The sequence below is a fragment of the Corvus hawaiiensis genome, chromosome 1 (genome assembly GCF_020740725.1).
Source record: "Corvus hawaiiensis isolate bCorHaw1 chromosome 1, bCorHaw1.pri.cur, whole genome shotgun sequence".
Taxonomy (NCBI): Eukaryota; Metazoa; Chordata; class Aves; order Passeriformes; family Corvidae; genus Corvus; species Corvus hawaiiensis.
Genome location: NC_063213.1, coordinates 1,144,726 through 1,162,606, shown reverse-complemented (window position 1 = coordinate 1,162,606; position 17,881 = coordinate 1,144,726). Strand labels below are relative to the sequence as shown.

The 17,881-nt window shown below is 54.3% G+C and overlaps 1 protein-coding gene across 2 annotated transcripts; it reads right to left on the bottom strand.

Moving 5' to 3' along the window:
• Positions 1 to 380: 380 nt before the first annotated feature.
• CCDC12 (coiled-coil domain containing 12) lies at positions 381 to 17,521 on the bottom strand. 2 transcript variants are annotated; one of them, XM_048305442.1, is made up of 7 exons: positions 17,333 to 17,521; positions 9,662 to 9,732; positions 3,350 to 3,429; positions 1,941 to 2,002; positions 1,778 to 1,812; positions 1,335 to 1,411; positions 381 to 1,073 (listed from the first exon to the last, which is right to left on the bottom strand). In XM_048305442.1, the coding sequence occupies exons 1-7, from the start codon at positions 17,504 to 17,506 to the stop codon at positions 994 to 996; spliced, it is 579 nt and encodes a 192-aa protein (XP_048161399.1). In that variant the 5' UTR covers positions 17,507 to 17,521; the 3' UTR covers positions 381 to 993. The 2 variants fall into 2 exon arrangements, with proteins under 2 accessions (XP_048161399.1, XP_048161489.1); XM_048305532.1 differs by lacking the exon at positions 17,333 to 17,521 and adding an exon at positions 12,583 to 12,694.
• Positions 17,522 to 17,881: the final 360 nt, after the last annotated feature.

The following is a 17,881-nucleotide window of genomic DNA, read 5'->3' as shown; positions in this document are numbered from 1 at the left end:
ATCCCACTGCTCCTCCTCCAACTTCCACGGATTCAATCCCACTGCTCCTCCTCCAACTTCCATGGACTCAATCCCATTGCTCCTCCTCCAACTTCCATGGACTCAATCCCATTGCTCCTCCAAACTCCATGGATTCAATCCCACTGCTCCTCTAAACTCCATGGACTCAATCCCACTGCTCCTCCTCCAACTTCCACGGATTCAATCCCACTGCTCCTCCTCCAACTTCCATGGACTCAATCCCATTGCTCCTCTAAACTCCATGGATTCAATCCCACTGCTCCTCTAAACTCCATGGATTCAATCCCATTGCTCCTCCTCCAACTTCCATGGACTCAATCCCATTGCTCCTCCTCCCACTCCTGCAGGACAAGTGGCAACTTTTTCCACATGGAATTGTTTTATTAGGAAAAGATCCATTAACAATAAACCCTCCCCAGAGGAGGAGCTGCTGGAGGGTCGGGAAATTCCAGAAGCAAAGCAAATCCCACCTTTAACTCAGCTGGATGCAGAGAGCAGCCAACAATTCCCGAGCCCCACAGCCCCTTCCCACAGGAATTCCAGGGCTGGCCACGGATATTCCCAAACAGGAGTCTCTGCACAGGAACAGGAGCACCAATCCCTGGGAAATGGTCCTGCTTTTCCAAGGGCTGTTGGCATCTCCCTCCTTTCCCAGCAAGTCTGGATTGGCCTTTCCAGCCCCAGCCTGGAGTTTTCCCATTTTTCCTTGCTCCGAGTCCTGGCTGTGAAGTTCCAGGCAATGGGGGGGGGGGGGGGGGGGGGGTGTCTGTCCTGCTCCCATCAACCCCCTGTGATCCCAGAAAGTTTTCGATGGAAGCTCCTCAGCAGCCAGGCACGGCGGAATTCTCCTCCAGGCATGGCGGAATTCAGGAAATTCGGGAAAAGGGCTGAGCAGTCCCAAACAGGGAGTTCTACCTGGGGACACGGGGTCGGCGTGAGGCGGATCCGGAGCCCATTCCCGACGGATTCTCCTCAGTCGGAGTCGCTTCCCTCCTGCTTCGCTGATCCCACAGCCGACGCCAGCTCCTCCTCCTGCCCTTTCAAGCGCTCTCCTGCCGGGAAAAACACCATGGAGATGGGATGGACCGCTTGGATTGGGAGCGACCCAGTGAAGGACCCTGAAACCCTTCCCTCAGCACCATCCAAGCGCCCCCAGAGGTTCCTTGGGAAGCTCCTTGGGATCAACAGCTTCCCAGATCCTTTTGGGAAGGGATCAAGCCCCACCAATCCCTCCCCGGCCCAACGAGCTCCCAGCAAGGATCATGGAATCCCTCTGGAATAAACCACCCCATTCCTGCGGCTCCGGAACGCACGGATCAGCTCCGCGATGGCTCTCTGGGTCCTCTTCTCCAGCTTTTCCAGCTTCTTGGACACATCCCGCTTCAAATCCCTGGGAAGGAGAGCAACAAGGTCAGGATGATTCCACTGCCAGGCAGGGCCTGCCTTTCCCAGGGGAAATTCCTTCTCTTTCCCAAGTGCCAGCGGCTCCAAAACCAACCCCATCCCTCGGCAATGAATCCCAAAGGAATCAGCAGGCAAACGGAATTGGGTCCACTTCCACAGCCAGGCTGGCTTTCCAACTCCATGGAATCATGGAATGCTTGGGGTTGCAAAGGACCTTAAAGATTCCAACATTCCACGGGATTTTCCTGCCATTTTTAACCCTCAACTCGGGTTTTCCTGGATATTTCCGGCACACAACGCCCCGCTGATTCCAACAGCCTTTTCCCGGGAGCAGCATTCCACAGGCACTCACCAGTCAGGTTTCCTGGGAGCCAAGTTTGCCAGATCCTAGGGAAGAAGAGGAGACATCCAGTGAGAGCCGAAGGCAATATTCCAGCCTGGACACGGCACGGAGCGACTCCGGATTTCCAGCCCTGGATTCCCAGCTCTGGAATTCCAGCTCCACGTTTACCTACCACCTCATCGATGATGGGCTCCGGCTTGGCAGCTTCCAGCTGCTCCTTCACCGTGTCCTCCACTAGATGGGGAAACAGGATCGGGATACAGGGAATTCCATCAGATACAGGGAATTCCATCAGCGCTCCAGGCTCGGCTCCCAAAAGCTTCCCCAAAACCCCATTCCCACAGCTTTCCCTAAAAACATGGCACCCACACGTAAGTAAATCCCTTCGGTATCCAAACCCTTCTGGAGACTCCTAAAAATTATCTGGGAATGATGGAAATCCCACAAGCAGCAGCGGCAGCTGGAATCTGGTTGGGATAAGGTCTCTTTTCCCGACATTTGCAGGAATCAGCTGCTCCAGAGGTCTGGAATTTGGCTCTTCCTGACTCATGTCCGGGCCTGGGACATTTGGAGGGCTCAAGCTCCAGCCCACGCCTGCAGAAAGGTCTAGAGGTAACAGGGATAATGGGAAAACATTCCTGGAAAAAGCCACCCACGGAAGGGCTGCGGCACCAGGGAGCACATCCCACTCCAGCACCCGGATTTCATGGAATCACAGAACCATTTGGGTCGGAAAAGCCTTTTGGATCACAGAACCCAAACATTCCCAGCACTGCCAAGGCCAGCACTGACCATGTCCCCAGGTGCCACATCCACAGGGATTTCAATCCCACCAGGAATAGGGATTCCACCACCGCTGGACAACTGGAATTCTCCCAATATCCAAGCTGGTCATTCCCTCTCATCCCGTCCCTGTTCCCTGGAGCAGATCCCGATTCCCCTCCTGTCAGGGAGTTGTGCAGAGCCAGAAGATCCCCCTGGAGCCTCCTTTTCTCCAGGATAACATTCCCAGCTCCCTTGGGAATTCTCCAGCCCCTTCCCAGCTCCTTTCCTTTCCCTGGACATGCTCCAGCCTTCCCATGTCTTTCCTGTCATGTGGAAGTTTTAAACTCCTACAAAACCACAAGGAAAGGGCAGTGCTGGAATTCCCAGCCATTCCCAGCCCTCCCTTTTTATTCAGGGCATTTTTCAAGGGATTTATTCCAGGAGAACTCCAAATCTCAAGGATCAAGGGAACTCTTTCACTTCCCCCCCAGGAGATTATGAAAGTTCCAGGTGAGGAAATTCCAGCCCCAACGCCCTCAAATCCGGCCTAAGATTTCCTTCAAGATAAATCCAACAAAACAGCCGGAATTTCCGGAAGGATCCTCCAGGGAGGCTCCTCCGAGGATGAATCCTTGGATTTGGGCCTGGGAGTGCTCCCAGCGCTCTTGTGCAATGCTGGGTGTGAGGGTGACAGGATCAGATATTCCAAGCCCTCCAGGCTCCATGGACACCTCATCTCAGTGGATCTCCCACCTCAGGAAGAGCCCGGAGCTTCCCAAGGCCTCCTTTCCCTTCCCACATTCCCGCTGCTCCCACCTGAGGCCGGTTTGCCCGGGGGCAGCTTCCTCTTCTTCAGCTCCTCATCCTCGGGATCGTAATTCCGCAGCTTAATCTCCCTGGGAAAAGTGGGAAGAGTGAGAAAAGCCTGGGATGCCCCAGTGGGCACTTGGGAAAAAGGGGCATGTTGGAATCAGGAGCCAGAGGCAGCTGAAATCATGGAACCATGGAATCGCCGAGGTTGGAAAAGCCTCCGAGATCTTCAAATCCAACCACTGAGATCCAGCCAAGGCCACCACGGATCCACTTCCACGGCTTTCAAATCCCACCAGGAATGGGGACTCCCGCTCCCCATTCCATGGGGAATATTCCCAATATCCAACCTGAACCTCCCCCGGCACAGCTCAAGGCCGTTCCCTCCCATCCCATCCCTGTTCCCTGGGAGAAGAACCCAACGCCCACCCGGCACCGACCTTTTGGGGCTAAAAACTGGGATACTCCGCATGGAAACCCCAGAGGAGATCCAAAATCATGGAAAAAATTCTTTAGGGAAAGACAGGGAAGAAAGGATTATTTAGGATATGAGGTGGTTATCCAAGCATTCTGGAAGTGCTAAAATCAGGGAGCACATCCAGGTTCTGGAATAAGTGGACGGTGGAGCTGAGGGAATGAGGAACCCAAATATCACCCGGAAGTTTTTCCGTGTTTTCATCTCCTCCAGGAGAGCTCAGGAGTCGGGATTGAGCCACAATTCCATGATATTCCCAAATAATTTGGGTTTCAATGGGACACTCTCACTCCCACGAGTGATTCCTCACTGGAGCCAAACCCTGCAAGCCTCCAGAGGAATTCCCAAAGCCACAATCCTGGAAAATCCAGCTCGCAGGAGCTCATCGCACCTCCAGCTGCCTCCAGGACACTCCAGAGGCAGCGGGATCCATGGATCAGCTCAGCCCACAGGGATAATGAAGGAGGTGAAGCTCATCAAGCACCAAGGATGGAATTAACCGGGATAAACGCTCCAAGAGAAGCTGAGGAGGAGAAGCTTGGGAAGCAGAGGTCCAGGTTTTTATGGGAAGAACCAAAAATCCAACCTTGGAAGTCACCGGAGCACAGGTGGAAAATCCAACCCTTCCCAATCCATCCCATTCCCGCTCCAGCACGGGAATCTCCTGGCCAAGATCCAACCCACTCCACGGGAGTGGTGGGAACAGTGGGACGTGTTCCAGGACCTCGCTGAGGTAAATCATGGAATTAGAGAACGGAAGCGACCCTTGGGATCAGGATCACGGGCAGGGACCCCTCCCACTGTCCCAGGCTGCTCCCAGCCCCAATGTCCAGCCTGGCCTTGGGCACTGCCAGGGATCCAGGGGCAGCCCCAGCTGCTCTGGCAATTCCAGCCCAGCCCCTGCCCACCCTCCCAGCCAGCAATTCCCAATTCCCAGTCTCCCATCCATCCCTGCCCTCTGGCACTGGGAAGCCATTCCCTGGCTCCTGTCCCTCCATCCTTGTCCCCAGTCCCTCTGCAGCTCTCCTGGAGCCCCTTTAGGCCCTGCAAGGGGCTCGGAGCTCTCCCTGTGTCCTTCCCTTCTCTAGGGGAACATTCCCAGCTCTCCCAGCCTGGCTCCAGAGCAGAGGGGCTCCAGCCCTGGAGCAGCTCCATGGGATCCTCTGGATTCACTCCAGCAGGTGCTGAAGATCCCAGGACAAGGTGCCACCGTCATTCCCGGATTCCTCACGCAAGGCACCAAAGCAGGAACAGGCAGAGATCCAGGAGAATCCGCCCTGAGGAAAAGCTCTTCCCTGGAAAAGCTGCTCCCGAGCCCATCCTGTTCCTGGAGCGGCTCCAGAAGGAAGGAATCCCCAAAAATCTCCACCTCTTCCCACACCAGGAGCCCCCAAACTGGCTGGGCTGGTTGGTTTTCCAGGATGTGCTCCTTGCTGGAGCAAGGACTGGGAGACACATCCAGGAGAGCCGGAGAAGATCCCAAATCCATCAGGAGAGAGGCCGTCGCTTCCCACAGGGTTTTCCCAGGCACCTGAGCCTTTCCAGGTGGACACTGGGATCTTCAACATCCATGAATAAAACTGGGACAGAGCCCACATTCCATGTGGAGCGTGGGATCCTGCTGGACCTTTGGATATTCCAAAGCATTCCCACCCCGACCATGCCAGGAATACCAACACTGGAACAAGGACAAACCCCATTCGTGTTCTTCTGTGGCTCCTCCTGGTTGGGATGGATCCAATCCCATCTTCCACCCCTGAGGTTCAACCAAAGGGAACCCTGGAGGCACCTTGGGAGCACCTGGATGGCCACGGGATAATAGCCGGGATAGCTGCTGGAATTCCTGGGATCAGATCCACAATTTCATCACGGAGCCGGTACAAGGATTGGGACCAGAAAGATGCTCCAGCCCTGCTCACATTCCCAGAAATTCTCCCTCAGGAAGGGCAGCTGGAGGTCTGAGCACCTAAAAAATCCATGCCCAGAACGCCATGAGGTGGATGAATTCCCAGGAATGGCTCCTGGAAAAAAGTGGAGCCAAGGGGTGGAAGGAGCAGGATTTCACCACTGGAGCTCATCCCCATCCCAGGAATGAGGAGAGGGAAAATCCAGGATCATCCCCAGCCTCCCCAGGAGGGTCCAGCCAGGCTTGGGATCACAGGAAGCTCCATGGATCCTTCTCTAGGGATGGATCAGCTCCATGCAGAGGGAAAATCCACAGCGTCCTCCAGCTCCAGAGGGGGAGGAAAGCCCAAAAACATGGATAAGAACCTTCAGGATGGAGCCAGCTCGGGAATTTTCCCAGTCTGGATCCCGGTGGCCAGATCCCAGGGGGATTCAGCTTCCAAGTGGATTCAGCCACCTCAATCCCTGACTTCCCTTTTCCAGCTTGGAGCAAAGTGTGGCAGCTCCCAGCCTTGCCCATTCCCATTCCCACCCCTCCTCCTGCTCCTGCCGCGGCCTGAGCACATTCCCGATGGGAAGAGAAGCCTGGGGATGCTCCATGTCCGTGTCCAAGCAGGAACAGATCCCGGGAAGCGTCAATCAAACCCTCCCCATGTCCCGAGCTCAGCTCCGGCCACCTCACAAAAAGGGCGGGAAAAAAAGGGCAGGAAAAAAAGGGCGGGGAAAAAAAGGGCGGGAAAATCCTCAGGGGGTTTTTCCATTCTTTTCCTTGTCCTAAACCCCTTCCCCGAGATTTCCACGCTCCGGGATGAAGGGCATCACGTCCTGGATGCTCCTGGCAAGCCCAGCCCCCTCTGGAGCAGATTCCCAGAGGGATTTTGAGGCAGGGATTAACAAACAAAAGCGCTCCGGACCTGCCAGGCAACATTCCAGAGGCAGGAATTCCTGAGGGAGATCGGGTTTCCCAAGGCCCGCTCCTCCCCCAGTCCAGGGAGCTGTAACTTCCAAGGATAACTCCACGTCCAACGGCAGAGCTCGGTGGGGATTTACTTTTCCCGAAGTTGGAAAATCGAGGATTATTTTTATCCCATCCCTCTCCAAGCTTTTCCTTGGATTTTCAGTTTCCCTTTTCCCACCTTTGTTGGCACAAGGAGCCCAATTCCAAGGCTCAGCACTGCGGGATGGGAATTCCAGGCTCCAGCAGGTCCCTGATTCCCAAATTCAGTGTTTTTCCCCATGGGAATGAGGCGGAAAGGCCAAAATCCTCCCACACCCTTTTCCTGGGAAAGGCGGAGCAGCAGCTCCGCTTCCTGCTCCACACAGAAATCCAAATAATCCAAGTTCTCCACAGTTCCAGAGAGAATTCCCAGAGCGTGGATCAGGGATCAGAGCTGGAATTCCTGGGAGAGGAGCAGGGCTCGCAGGGCTTTGCTCCTGCCCTGGGAATTTGCAGGAAAATGAGGAAGGAAAAATGGGATGGGGAGGTTGGAGTGGAGTGGGAACAAAGCAGGAAGCGGCCAAAAAATGTGGGAGCAGGGAGGGAAAAATGCTGGGAAAGCCAGAGCAGAGGGGATCTGTCCTTCCTGCAGCCCGTGGAACAGAAAAGTTGGGAATCTCCATCCCTGGAAGTGCCTGAGGCAAGGTTGGATGGGAATTGGAGCAGCCTGGGATAGCGGGAGCTGTCCCTGCCCACAGAACAGGATCATCCTGAAGGTCCTTCCCCGCCCAAACCATTCCAGGATTCCATGGAATGCCTTCCACCAGGGAACTTTTCCCTGCTCCAGCTTTCCTGGCAGCGCTGGGATGTCACGGAGCAGGCGGGGGTGGAATCTCCTGGGGATTCCCAAGCTGGAAAAATGAGCAGAGGGAACACACGGAGAAGGGGCTGGAGAATCCCAGAATTCCAGAATGGATAGTTTGGAAGGGGCTTCAGGATCATCCCATTCCATGGGCAGGGACACCTCCCACTATCCCAGGCTGCTCCAAGATCCAGCCTGGCCTTGGACACTGCCAGGGATGGAATTTGATGGGATTTCCCCATGTCCCGAGTGGCTGAGAGGGAATTCCCCCAATCCATCAATAAGCAGAGGGAAAAGCAGGAAAGAATCCCAGGAAAACTGCCGGTGCCTCGGCAGGGACCTCCAGCTCCTTCCTCCCGGAATTTTCCCTCTCCAGCCATTCCTGAGGGGGCAGAGCTTGGAAGCAGCTGGGAATACGGAGCCTGCAGAGAATCCTCAGGATCACAGGAAGCTTCCAAGCCAATCCATTCAGGAATTCCACACCCGGAAGCAGCCAGCAGTGAAAATCCCAGGATTTTTCTCCACAAACCAGAGGATTGTTCCCTGAAGCACTGCATTCCCTATCCCACAGAATTCTTTCCACCTGGAAAATCCAGCCCAGCGCCCGTTTAGCTGGAAGTGGTTTGGAGGGAAAGGAGATTCCGGGCACCAGGATCATTCATTTCCCAAATCCAGGTGGAATCCCAGCAGATAATCCCAGTTTCCCTTTTCCATAGGGAGATTCCTGAAAAATCCAAATCCAAGAGGAAATCGAGGGATGGGCTCTTCCAGATCCAATTCCCACGGGAAAAAAACCAGACATTCCACAAGAAAAGCAAAAGGAAATCAAAAGTTGGGAATCACCCGGGCCAAATTTGGGATTCAAACCTTCCCACGGAGCAGATTCTGCTGGAATTTGCCTTGGGAAATTCCCTCTGGATTCCGACCAAACAGGCTGTGGTGGGAAAGGTGGACAAAGAGGAAAATCCATCGGGAAGCAAAGTTTTCCCCCCAAAAAGCTGCTTCCCAAAGGATTCCATGAATTTGAGGATGAAGCCGGAATGGGATTTCCCACTCCACACTTTCCTCTCCACCTGCAACTTCCTTGGATTTTCCAGGAAATCATCCCGAGGCAGGGGAGGGATTTTGGCCGGATCTGCCACTGGATGAACGAAAATCCATGGAAAAACCCATTTCCCAGTGCTGCTGAACAGCGGGAGTGGAACACCGGGAATGAAACACTGGGAATGCCACGAAGGCCCTCGGATCCCTCCAGGCAATCCCAGCAGCAATTCCCAGGATAACATCAGTCCCAAAGCAGGATTTTTTTGGGATTTGGAGGATGAATTCCTCACTCCAGCTGGGAGCAGCCGTGCCTGGATCCGCAGGGGTGGGAAAACCAACCCAGATTCCGTCGCCTCTGGAATCTGAGAGTTCCTGATCCATTCATTATTCAGGAGCTTCCTGAGATCCCGAGCTCCGGTTTCATCTCCGGAGCCTTTTCCGGCACAAATTCCAACCACGGAAAGTTCCCTCTCCCAAGGAATTTGGTGCTTCCAGCCCCAAATCCCTGTGGGTTCTTCTCCACCAGGGATGGGCTTTTTCCAAGGAGTCATTCCCAAAAAACAGCGAGGATTTTCCACTGGTTCCTGGTTCTTTTTCCCGTGGAAAAGGTTTTTAGGGATAAAACCATGGGAAAAGGTCCCATTCCACCTTTTCCACCCAAAATGTTACCCCATGATCCCCAAAAAAAGCCCTGATGGGATTTTCCCCGGAGGAAAACACCTCTGGAATCAGCTGGATCTGCCAGAAGCCTCAGCTGGGATTGTGCTCCCGTTTTCCAGGGAAAACAGCCACGGGAATCCATGGAAAAATACCAATCCCCACTCCATCCATGCAGGAACGGCCGGGAATTCCGGGAAGCTCCCAACATTCCTGCTGCCCCTGGAAGCGCTCACTCAGCCGCAGGCTTTTCCGCCACTTTATCCACGGAATTTTTAAGGCTGGAAAAATCCTGCGGGACGAATCCAGCCATCCCTCATCCCAAATGATTCACCCCAAATTCCTATGGAAAATCCCTATGAAATTACACAGAGCCAAAGGAAAACGCTCCTGGACAAGACATTCCCGAGGGAAAAGTGGGAATCAGGAAGGAATTACTTGTGCTTGACAGGCTGCTCCTCCTCATCTTCTCTGGGAATTTTGGATTCGGGTTCTCCGCTCTCCTGGTTCTGCAAACAAAAAAAAAAACCGGGATAATCCGTGAGATTGGGACTTCCCTGGAAAAGCGGGAGAGCAAACAGCTCCCAGACCCTCTGGGATTGGGATATTCTTGGGAGAAGGGAATTAGAGGAAGAGAAGGATGAGAATGGGAACGAGCGCCGATCCCCACGAAAGAAGTGGGAATTCACCCAGCAGGATTCCTTCTTTCCCTCGTTTCTCATCCGGGATGGAAAACACGGAATGCCACAGGGATGAGCACAACAAAGGATTTCATTCCAGCTCCGGGAAAAAGCTGGAGCAAAATCAATCCAGTTTCTCCAGAATAGGGAAAGAGGCTCCGCTGGCAGCAGCAGATCCCGGGAAAAGCAGGGGAATTCCCGCTTCTCCTCGTTATCCAGGCAGGAAAAGGGATGGAATGGTGCCCATGAGGAGCTGGGAATGAGCAGCCATGGAATTCTGGAATCCTGGAAGGAAATGAACTTCCCAACTTCCGAATAAAAGCAGGAGCAGCGCCAGATTTCCCGGGAATTTCAGCAGGGATGGACACAGCAAGCTCTGCTCAGCTCCACTTATCCCGACTTTTATTTCCATGGAAAACGATTGGGAATAAGGGGATTTGGGCCTTCTCCATTCCCAGAGCTGAATTCCCAACTTTTCCTAAAGGCACAAAAGGCTCGGATGGGAAGGGATCCTCAGGCTGATCCCATTCCATGGGCAGGGACACTTCCCATTATCCCAGGCAGCTCCAACCTGGCCGTGGACACTTCCAGGGATGAGGCAGCCACAGAATTCCCTGGGAATTCCATTGCAGCCAGGAATTCCTTCCCGATATCCCATCCATCTCTGCCCCCTGGCACTGGGATCCATTCCCTGTGTCCCATCCCTTAGCCGAAGTCCCTCTCCCAACACCAACTCCTGGATCCCGATATTATCCAGGAGCTCTTCCAGGCCTGGGAATGTTTCCCAACTGCTGACTCATTCCCTGGATCCCTTTTCCAACCAAACTTCCCAACTCTGTTCCACAATCCGGGTTAAAAATTACATTCCCAGCAAACAGGGAAGGGAGCCAGGGGCTGGAATTGTTCAGGTCCACCTCCTGCTCCAAGTGCAAGGAAAATATTCCCGGATTTTTTAAAGGGAAAACTGACAACAATCATCCCTAAAATCCCCATTTCATTGCGGTTTCATTCCCTGGTTTTCCTCTGAAGTCCATTAAAACCTTGGGATACTCCCAGGAATTCCCTGCTCAATAAACGCTCCATAAATTCAATAAAAACCAGGAAGAGCCCTCTGGAATTTTCTGGTGGAGCTCCAAGCTGGGTAATGTTTAGCCACCCTCAAATCCATGGAATTTCAGGTTGTGGGAAGTCCCTTCCCGCACTCCGAGTCCTTTCCTCTCATTCCTGCTGGAATTTTATCCAGAAGGGTTCAAAGATAAGGAAATACCGAACAAAAATATTCCCAAGGAGCCGCGGCTGTTCCCACTCCTGGGAATTCCTGCTTTTCCCTGGGGGCTGGAATATTGGGATATTCCAATCCTACCACGAGCTTGGCCAAAATTCCCAATTCCGACTTCTTTCCTATTAAATCCAATGGTTTTTGAAGGCTTGGGGATATTCCTAGAAAATCAAGGCAAATGTTTTCCAGGGAAGCTGTGGGGGGGAAAGGGTGGGAAGGAAAAAGAGCGGGAAAGAAAAAAGGGAGGGAAGAGAAAGGGCAGGGATAGAAAGGGGTGGGAAGGAAAGGTGGGGAAAAAAAGGAAGGGAAAGAAAAAAGGGTGGGGAAAAAAAAGGCAAAAAGAAAAGGAGGGAAAAAACAAGGTGGGAAAAAACAAGGTGGGAAAGCAACAAAAAGGCGGGAAAGCAACAAAAAGGCGGGAAAGCAACAAAAAGGCGGGAAAGCAACAAAAAGGCGGGAAAGCAACAAAAAGGCGGGAAAGCAACAAAAAGGCGGGAAAGCAACAAAAAGGCGGGAAAGCAACAAAAAGGCGGGAAAGCAACAAAAAGGCGGGAAAGCAACAAAAAGGCGGGAAAGCAACAAAAAGGCGGGAAAGCAACAAAAAGGCGGGAAAGCAACAAAAAGGCGGGAAAGAGCGCAGGTCCGGCTCTGGATTTCCCAGGAAGAGCAGCAGGGCTGAACACAGCAAACACTGCTCAGCTCCACTGATCCCGACTTGCACTCCCATGGAGCACGGCACGGGTGGCAGGAAGGAGGTTGTGGCATTCCTGCATTCCCAGAGCTGAATTCCCAACATTTCCTAAACCCACGGGCACAAAAGGCTTGGATTGGAAGGGATCCTAAGGATCATCCCATTCCATGGGCAGGGACACCTCCCACCGTCCCAGGCTGCTCCAGCCCCAATGTCCAGCCTGGCCTTGGGCACTGCCAGGGATCCAGGGGCAGCCCCAGCTGCTCTGGCAATTCCAGCCCAGCCCCTCCCCACCCTCCCAGCCAGCAATTCCCAATTCCCAATCTCCCATCCATCCCTGCCCTCTGGCACTGGGAAGCCATTCCCTGTGTCCTGTCCCTCCAGGCCTTGTCCCCAGTCCCTCTGCAGCTCTCCTGGAGCCCCTTTAGGCCCTGCAAGGGGCTCGGAGCTCTCCCTGTGTCCTTCTCTTCTCCAGGGGAACATTCCCAGCTCTCCCAGCCTCGCTCCAGCCCTGGAGCAGCTCCGTGGACTCCTCTGGCTTTGCTCCAGCAGCTCCAAGCCCTTCCTGCCCTGAGGATCCCATCCCTGGATCTGTGGGATCCCCCCTGAGCCATCCCACTCCTGCAAATCCCTCTTATCTCCAAACCAACATTCCCAGGCTGGAATTGTTGGGAAGAGCCTCTGGGAACATTGCCCAAGGTGAACCAACCTTGTGGAAGCACATTCCCTGTGCTCCAGCCCTGGGATCCTTTCAGACTTCCCTAAAAAAGCCGGGATAGCAACGGATCCTCCGGAGCCCTCCGGGAGTTTTATCCCAGCTGGAAAAACTTCCCTGGGCTCCGTTTCCACAGCAACAATTTGCCCAAGCCTTTGGCACTCGGATTTCGGGATCACGAGGAGCTTTGCTCCGGCAAAACAAATCCCAGCAAGAAAAGAAATGGGAAAAGCAAGGCCCCAACAACCCTAAGTGTGGGATCAGGGATTGTCCGGGCCTTTGGGAAAGCAGGAAAACGGCGGAAAAGCAGGAAAAGGAGCAGTGCCGGCCCTTCCTCCCGCTCCGGCCGGGAAGGTGTGGAGGAGCAGGGATGTGGCTCTGGAGCGAATCCAGCCAGGAACAAAAGCTTGGGATGCAGCCAAAGGAATTTTTCCGGCTCGAGGAACAACACAGGGAATGCTCCGGAGCCGGGATGAGAGAAGGAGCAATGGGAGACCTTTCCCTCCCACCAAAACATGGAAAGGCTCCGGCTTTTCATGGATTTGAGGATAAAACAGCAGGAGAAGGAGCTGTGGAGTTCTTGGATTAGGAATTTTTGGGATGGAAGAGGGAATCTGAGCCTGGAATTCCCACCCAGCGATCCCACCTGGATTTTGCTGAGGGATCTTTGGGAATATCATCGGTATCCCCACACATCCGAACAGCAGAGGAAGTCCCATGGAATTTTCCTGGGAATCCCCTCAGAGTGGAACTTGGAGCCATCGAATCCTAGGATTTCACAGCAAGGGCAAAAGGAAAAGGGGAAAAGCTGGAAATCTGGGACGTGCCCAATGGGAATTCCCAAATATTGTCCCAGCGAGGAGTTTTTTCCTTCAATTATGGGAAAAGCCCCCCATCCCCCACTTCACACGGGAAAAGGAAGGAAAAGTGGCAATCCCAAAGCAGGAATTCCTGAATTCCCGGCCTCTCGCTTCAATTCTCCGGAGAATCCCGGAATGTATTCCCACAAAAAGCGTTCCCACAGCACAACCTCTGCCGGATTCCCTCGGGAATCCCAGTGCTGCAGACAGAGGAGGCTCCTGGAGCAGCTTCCCACTTTTCCATGGAATTTCCAAGCAGGAATCTCCCTTATTCTGATTTCTTCTCCTTTCCCGTTTCTTTTTTTCCACCTCAATATTTTTGGAGAATTTTCCTTAAGGGAAAAATCTGATCCGGAACCGGAGGGAGCAGAAGGAAGAAATTCCCGTTTTCCCTGGTTTTGGTGCTTCCAACCCCGAGAGAATCCCAAAAAAATGGGATTTTCCCACAATCCAAGTTCCTCCGTGAACATTCCCGGTGTTTCCAGTGGGAATAACCTGAAATTTCCTCCAGGACACAAAGGAATGGCAGGAAAACTCCAGGAAAAGCAGAATTCCTTAAGAAAGGATGCAAGAAATAGGGAAAATTGGGATATTTCCGGAATGTTTCCCTTCTTTCAGCTTCTCCCTAATTTTTAGGAAGTCCTGGACTTCCAAGGGGGTTTCTTCCAATGAAAATCCGCTGCCCTTGAAACGTTCCCGCTCTCCCGGAGATCGGAGGCTCGGGATCATTTGCATTCCCTGGATTTCTGGAGCTAAGGCTGGAAAACAAAGGGATGAGCTGTGAGAGGGAACGGAACCAGCCGGGAATAAAGGAGAAAAGTCGGGAAAAGCCTTTCCCAGCTCCCAAAAAAAAGGGCTCGGAAAGGGAATCAAAAGCAGGAAAAGCTTCCCAAGGACCTCGAGCTGCTCCGCAAAAACCTGCTGGAATTTAAACCGGCTCAGGATGGCTCCTCCTGGAATTCCCAGCATTTATTCCCTTTAAAAACTAGGATTCCTGCTGGAATTCCAGCCTTAGGTTTGCTTTCCTCTGGATTCCAGGCCAGGAATGTTCCATGCTCCCTGCCCATGGGATTGGATGAATTTTAAGGTCCCTTCCCGAAAGAAATCCGGGATTTTCCAAGGTTTAATAAAGCAGGAATTTCAATCCACGTCACGACAGAATTCCCAAATTTCTGCCCGGAGGGCTGGGAATGGCGGAGCTCTCCCGGAATCTTCCAGCAGGGTGGGAAAAGTCCCCCTCTGTATCCAAGCTCTTTTCCAGGAGCTTGGAGCTCCTTCACCCCTCTGGAATGACGCTGGATCCACCCAACTGGAAAAACCCAATCCCTCAGCTTTCCATCCTTGGCAAACCAGGAATTCTCCATTAAAAACCAAAGAGCTGCTTGCAATTCCCTGCCCATGGAATGGGATGACCCCGAAGGTCCTTCCCAGCAAAGTATTCCATGAAATAAGCCGGAGAAGCGGCAGAGAATTCCCGGGGGGAATGCCGGCCCAGCATCCCTACCCCATCTCCAGGGCAGGCTCCGTGTCACTCTTCATTTCCATGCATCCCATCCCAAAGCTCTGGCAAATCCAGCCGGAGCAGGGAGCAGCTGGAATTCCAGGAGATGAAAGGAGCCCGGGATGGGGTTCGGGATGCGGAGGAGCCTTTAATCCCTTTTTTATGGAGAGAGAGAAAAAGGGGAAATGATGGAAAATCCCTGTGGCCATCGCCATGGAGATGGGAATGGCAGGGGAGACTCCGGAGCAGCGGGAGAATCCAATCCCAGCAATTTTCTGCCGGATTTTCGTAGGAATTAACCCTTCCCTGGGAAAATCCTGGCAGGAAACAGGGAGGTCGTAGCCAAGGAAAAGAAGGCAAAGTCGTTGGAATGGTTGGCTTTTCCAAGATTTTGCCTCCACTGGTGATGGGGAAAGAGGGGCTGAGGCATGGAATCCTGGAATTATCGAGGTTGGAAAAGCCTCGGAGATGGAGCCCGACCACTCCCGGCCCTTCCCAGGCCAGCCCTGATCCGTGTCCCCAGGGGCTGCATCCACAGGGATTCCAATCCCTCCGGGAGTGGGGATTCCAGCCCTGCCCTGGGCAGCATCCCAAATATTCCAGAGGCTGCCCTGGCAGTTCAGGAACACGTGGAGAGGGTGAGGCCAGGGAAGAGCTTCCCGTGGATGTCATGGGAATGCTGAGGAATTCACCTGGAAAAGAGGTGGATCCAGGGAGACCTTGGAGCTTTTTCAGGGCCCAAAGGGGCTCCAGGAGAGCTGCAGAGGGACTGGGGACAAGGATGGAGGGACAGGACACAGGGAATGGCTTCCCACTGGAAAATGGGAGATTGGGGTGGGACCTTGGGAAGGAATTCTGGGCTGGGAGGGTGGGAAGGGGCTGGGCTGGAATTGCCAGAGCAGCTGGGGCTGCCCCTGGATCCCTGGCAGTGCCCAAGGCCGGGCTGGAGCAGCCTGGGATAGCGGGAAGTGTCTCTGCCCATGGAATGATCCTTAAGGTCTCTTCCCAGCCAAACATCCCAGGATTCCCTGATTTCTGGTCCCAAGCCTCTCTCCCTTCCCATCCAGTCATTCCCGCTGGCGTCACACATTCCCACGGATCCCCTTTCCCACCCTGCCAGGTCCCCTTGCCACTTCCAGCCCTTCCTTCCCAAGTTCTGCTGCTCAGGCCGGACACAGATCCCACAGAAACCCAGGAAGGCTCATTCCACGTTTTCCCAGCTGCTCCATCAGTTCTCAACGCTGCCATTGTAGGAACGGGAAAGGGAAAAAAAATTCCCTGAAACCCTAAAAGTGGCAGGGAAAGGGAAGTGGATCCAAAGGTCCATTCCAGATTTTCCCGGGATCCTGTGAAACCTCGCTGCTCCCAATCCCACCCGGCCCCTTTCCCTGCCATCCCAGCTCATCCAGCGGCACCTCGCCCATGGAATGCTTCCCCTCCTTCCCACACCGGGTTATTCCAAGAGCTGGATCAAAGGGATCCAGCAGCATCCAAGAGAACTCTTCTGCTCCCAAATCCATGGCTAAAAATAAGCTGTGGGAAAAGGCCTCGGCTCCTCGGGAAGAAGGAGAATCTCCAGCCAGGCTTCTCCCATTCCCTGCTTCCCTGGGCTTTATCCACAGGAAAAGCCCATCCAGTGTTTTCCTACTTTTTTCCTCCTGAAGCCCAAAATATTTGGGATCATCCCTCGGACACCCGCAGCCCCATTCCAGACCCACTGCATCCCATATCCCAAATAACTCGGGATCCCCTGACTCTCCCCCAAAACCCCCATTCCAGACGCTCTGGGACCCCCCAAATCCTTAAATCCCGTCCCACCATATCCTAAATAACTGAGGATCCACGCGGGATCCCCTGACACCCCCAGCCCCACTCCAGACTCTCTGTGATCCCATAACCCTCAGCCCCATTCCCAACCTTCTGCATCCCAAACCCCCAGACCCACCCCGAACTCTCTATGCCCCACCCCATTCCCAGCCCCATTCCCGACCCTCTCTATCCCATATCCCAAATAACTCGGGATCCACGTGGGATCCCCCGACACCCCCAGCCCCACTCCAGACCCTCTGCATCCCATAACCCTCAGCCCCATTCCCGACCCTCTGCATCCTATATCCCAAATAACTCAGGATCCATGTGGAATGTCCTGACTCCCCCCCCAACACCGCCACAGCCCCATTCCAGACCCTCTGGGACCCCCCAAACCCTTAAATCCCGTCCCACCATATCCCGAATCCCCCGGGCTCCTCTGGCTCTCCCCCAGCACCCCCAGGCCTCCCCTCAGGCCCCCTCCAGCCCCTGCGGGCCCTTCCGCAGCCTCGGCCCCACTGCGGGCCCCCTCCGAGCGCTTCCCCCGCCCTCCCGGCGCCACCGCCGGCCCGACCTGGAGCGTTCTCTGCCTCAGGGCCTTCAGCCGCTCCCGCCGCTTCAGCGCCTCCTCCTCCAGCCGCCCCAAAACCAAGCCCTCGGCCTCCTCCGCGGCCTCCAGGCCGCCGCCGGGCGCCGCCATCTTCTTCACCCTCTGCGTCCCGCCTGCCGTACAGCGCGCGCCGCGCATGCGCGGCAGGCCAGGCGCGCCGAGCGCCGAGCGTCTCGATGCGAGCAATCGATTCGGGGGGGGTTTTGGGGAGCGGCACGTAAGAAATTATCCATTCAGGGTTTAAAAACGGTTTTAAAGGAGCTTAAAAGGGAAAATAGGCCGAAATATTCGCGTTTGGTTCGTTCGGGGCGTCTCCAGAGGAGTGCAAGGCTCAGCTGAGCTAATTAGTGTTAATTATTTGGGGGGGGGAGGGGAGGGGGCGCCTTGCCTTCCTCAGCCCCTTTTACCTCCCTTTCACGGCGATGGGAACACGGGAATAGGAAGGAAAAGCAGGTGGGGAATGGGTGCTTCCCACCCCCCAGCAGGTGGAGGGGAGTCCCCGCCCCCCCACAC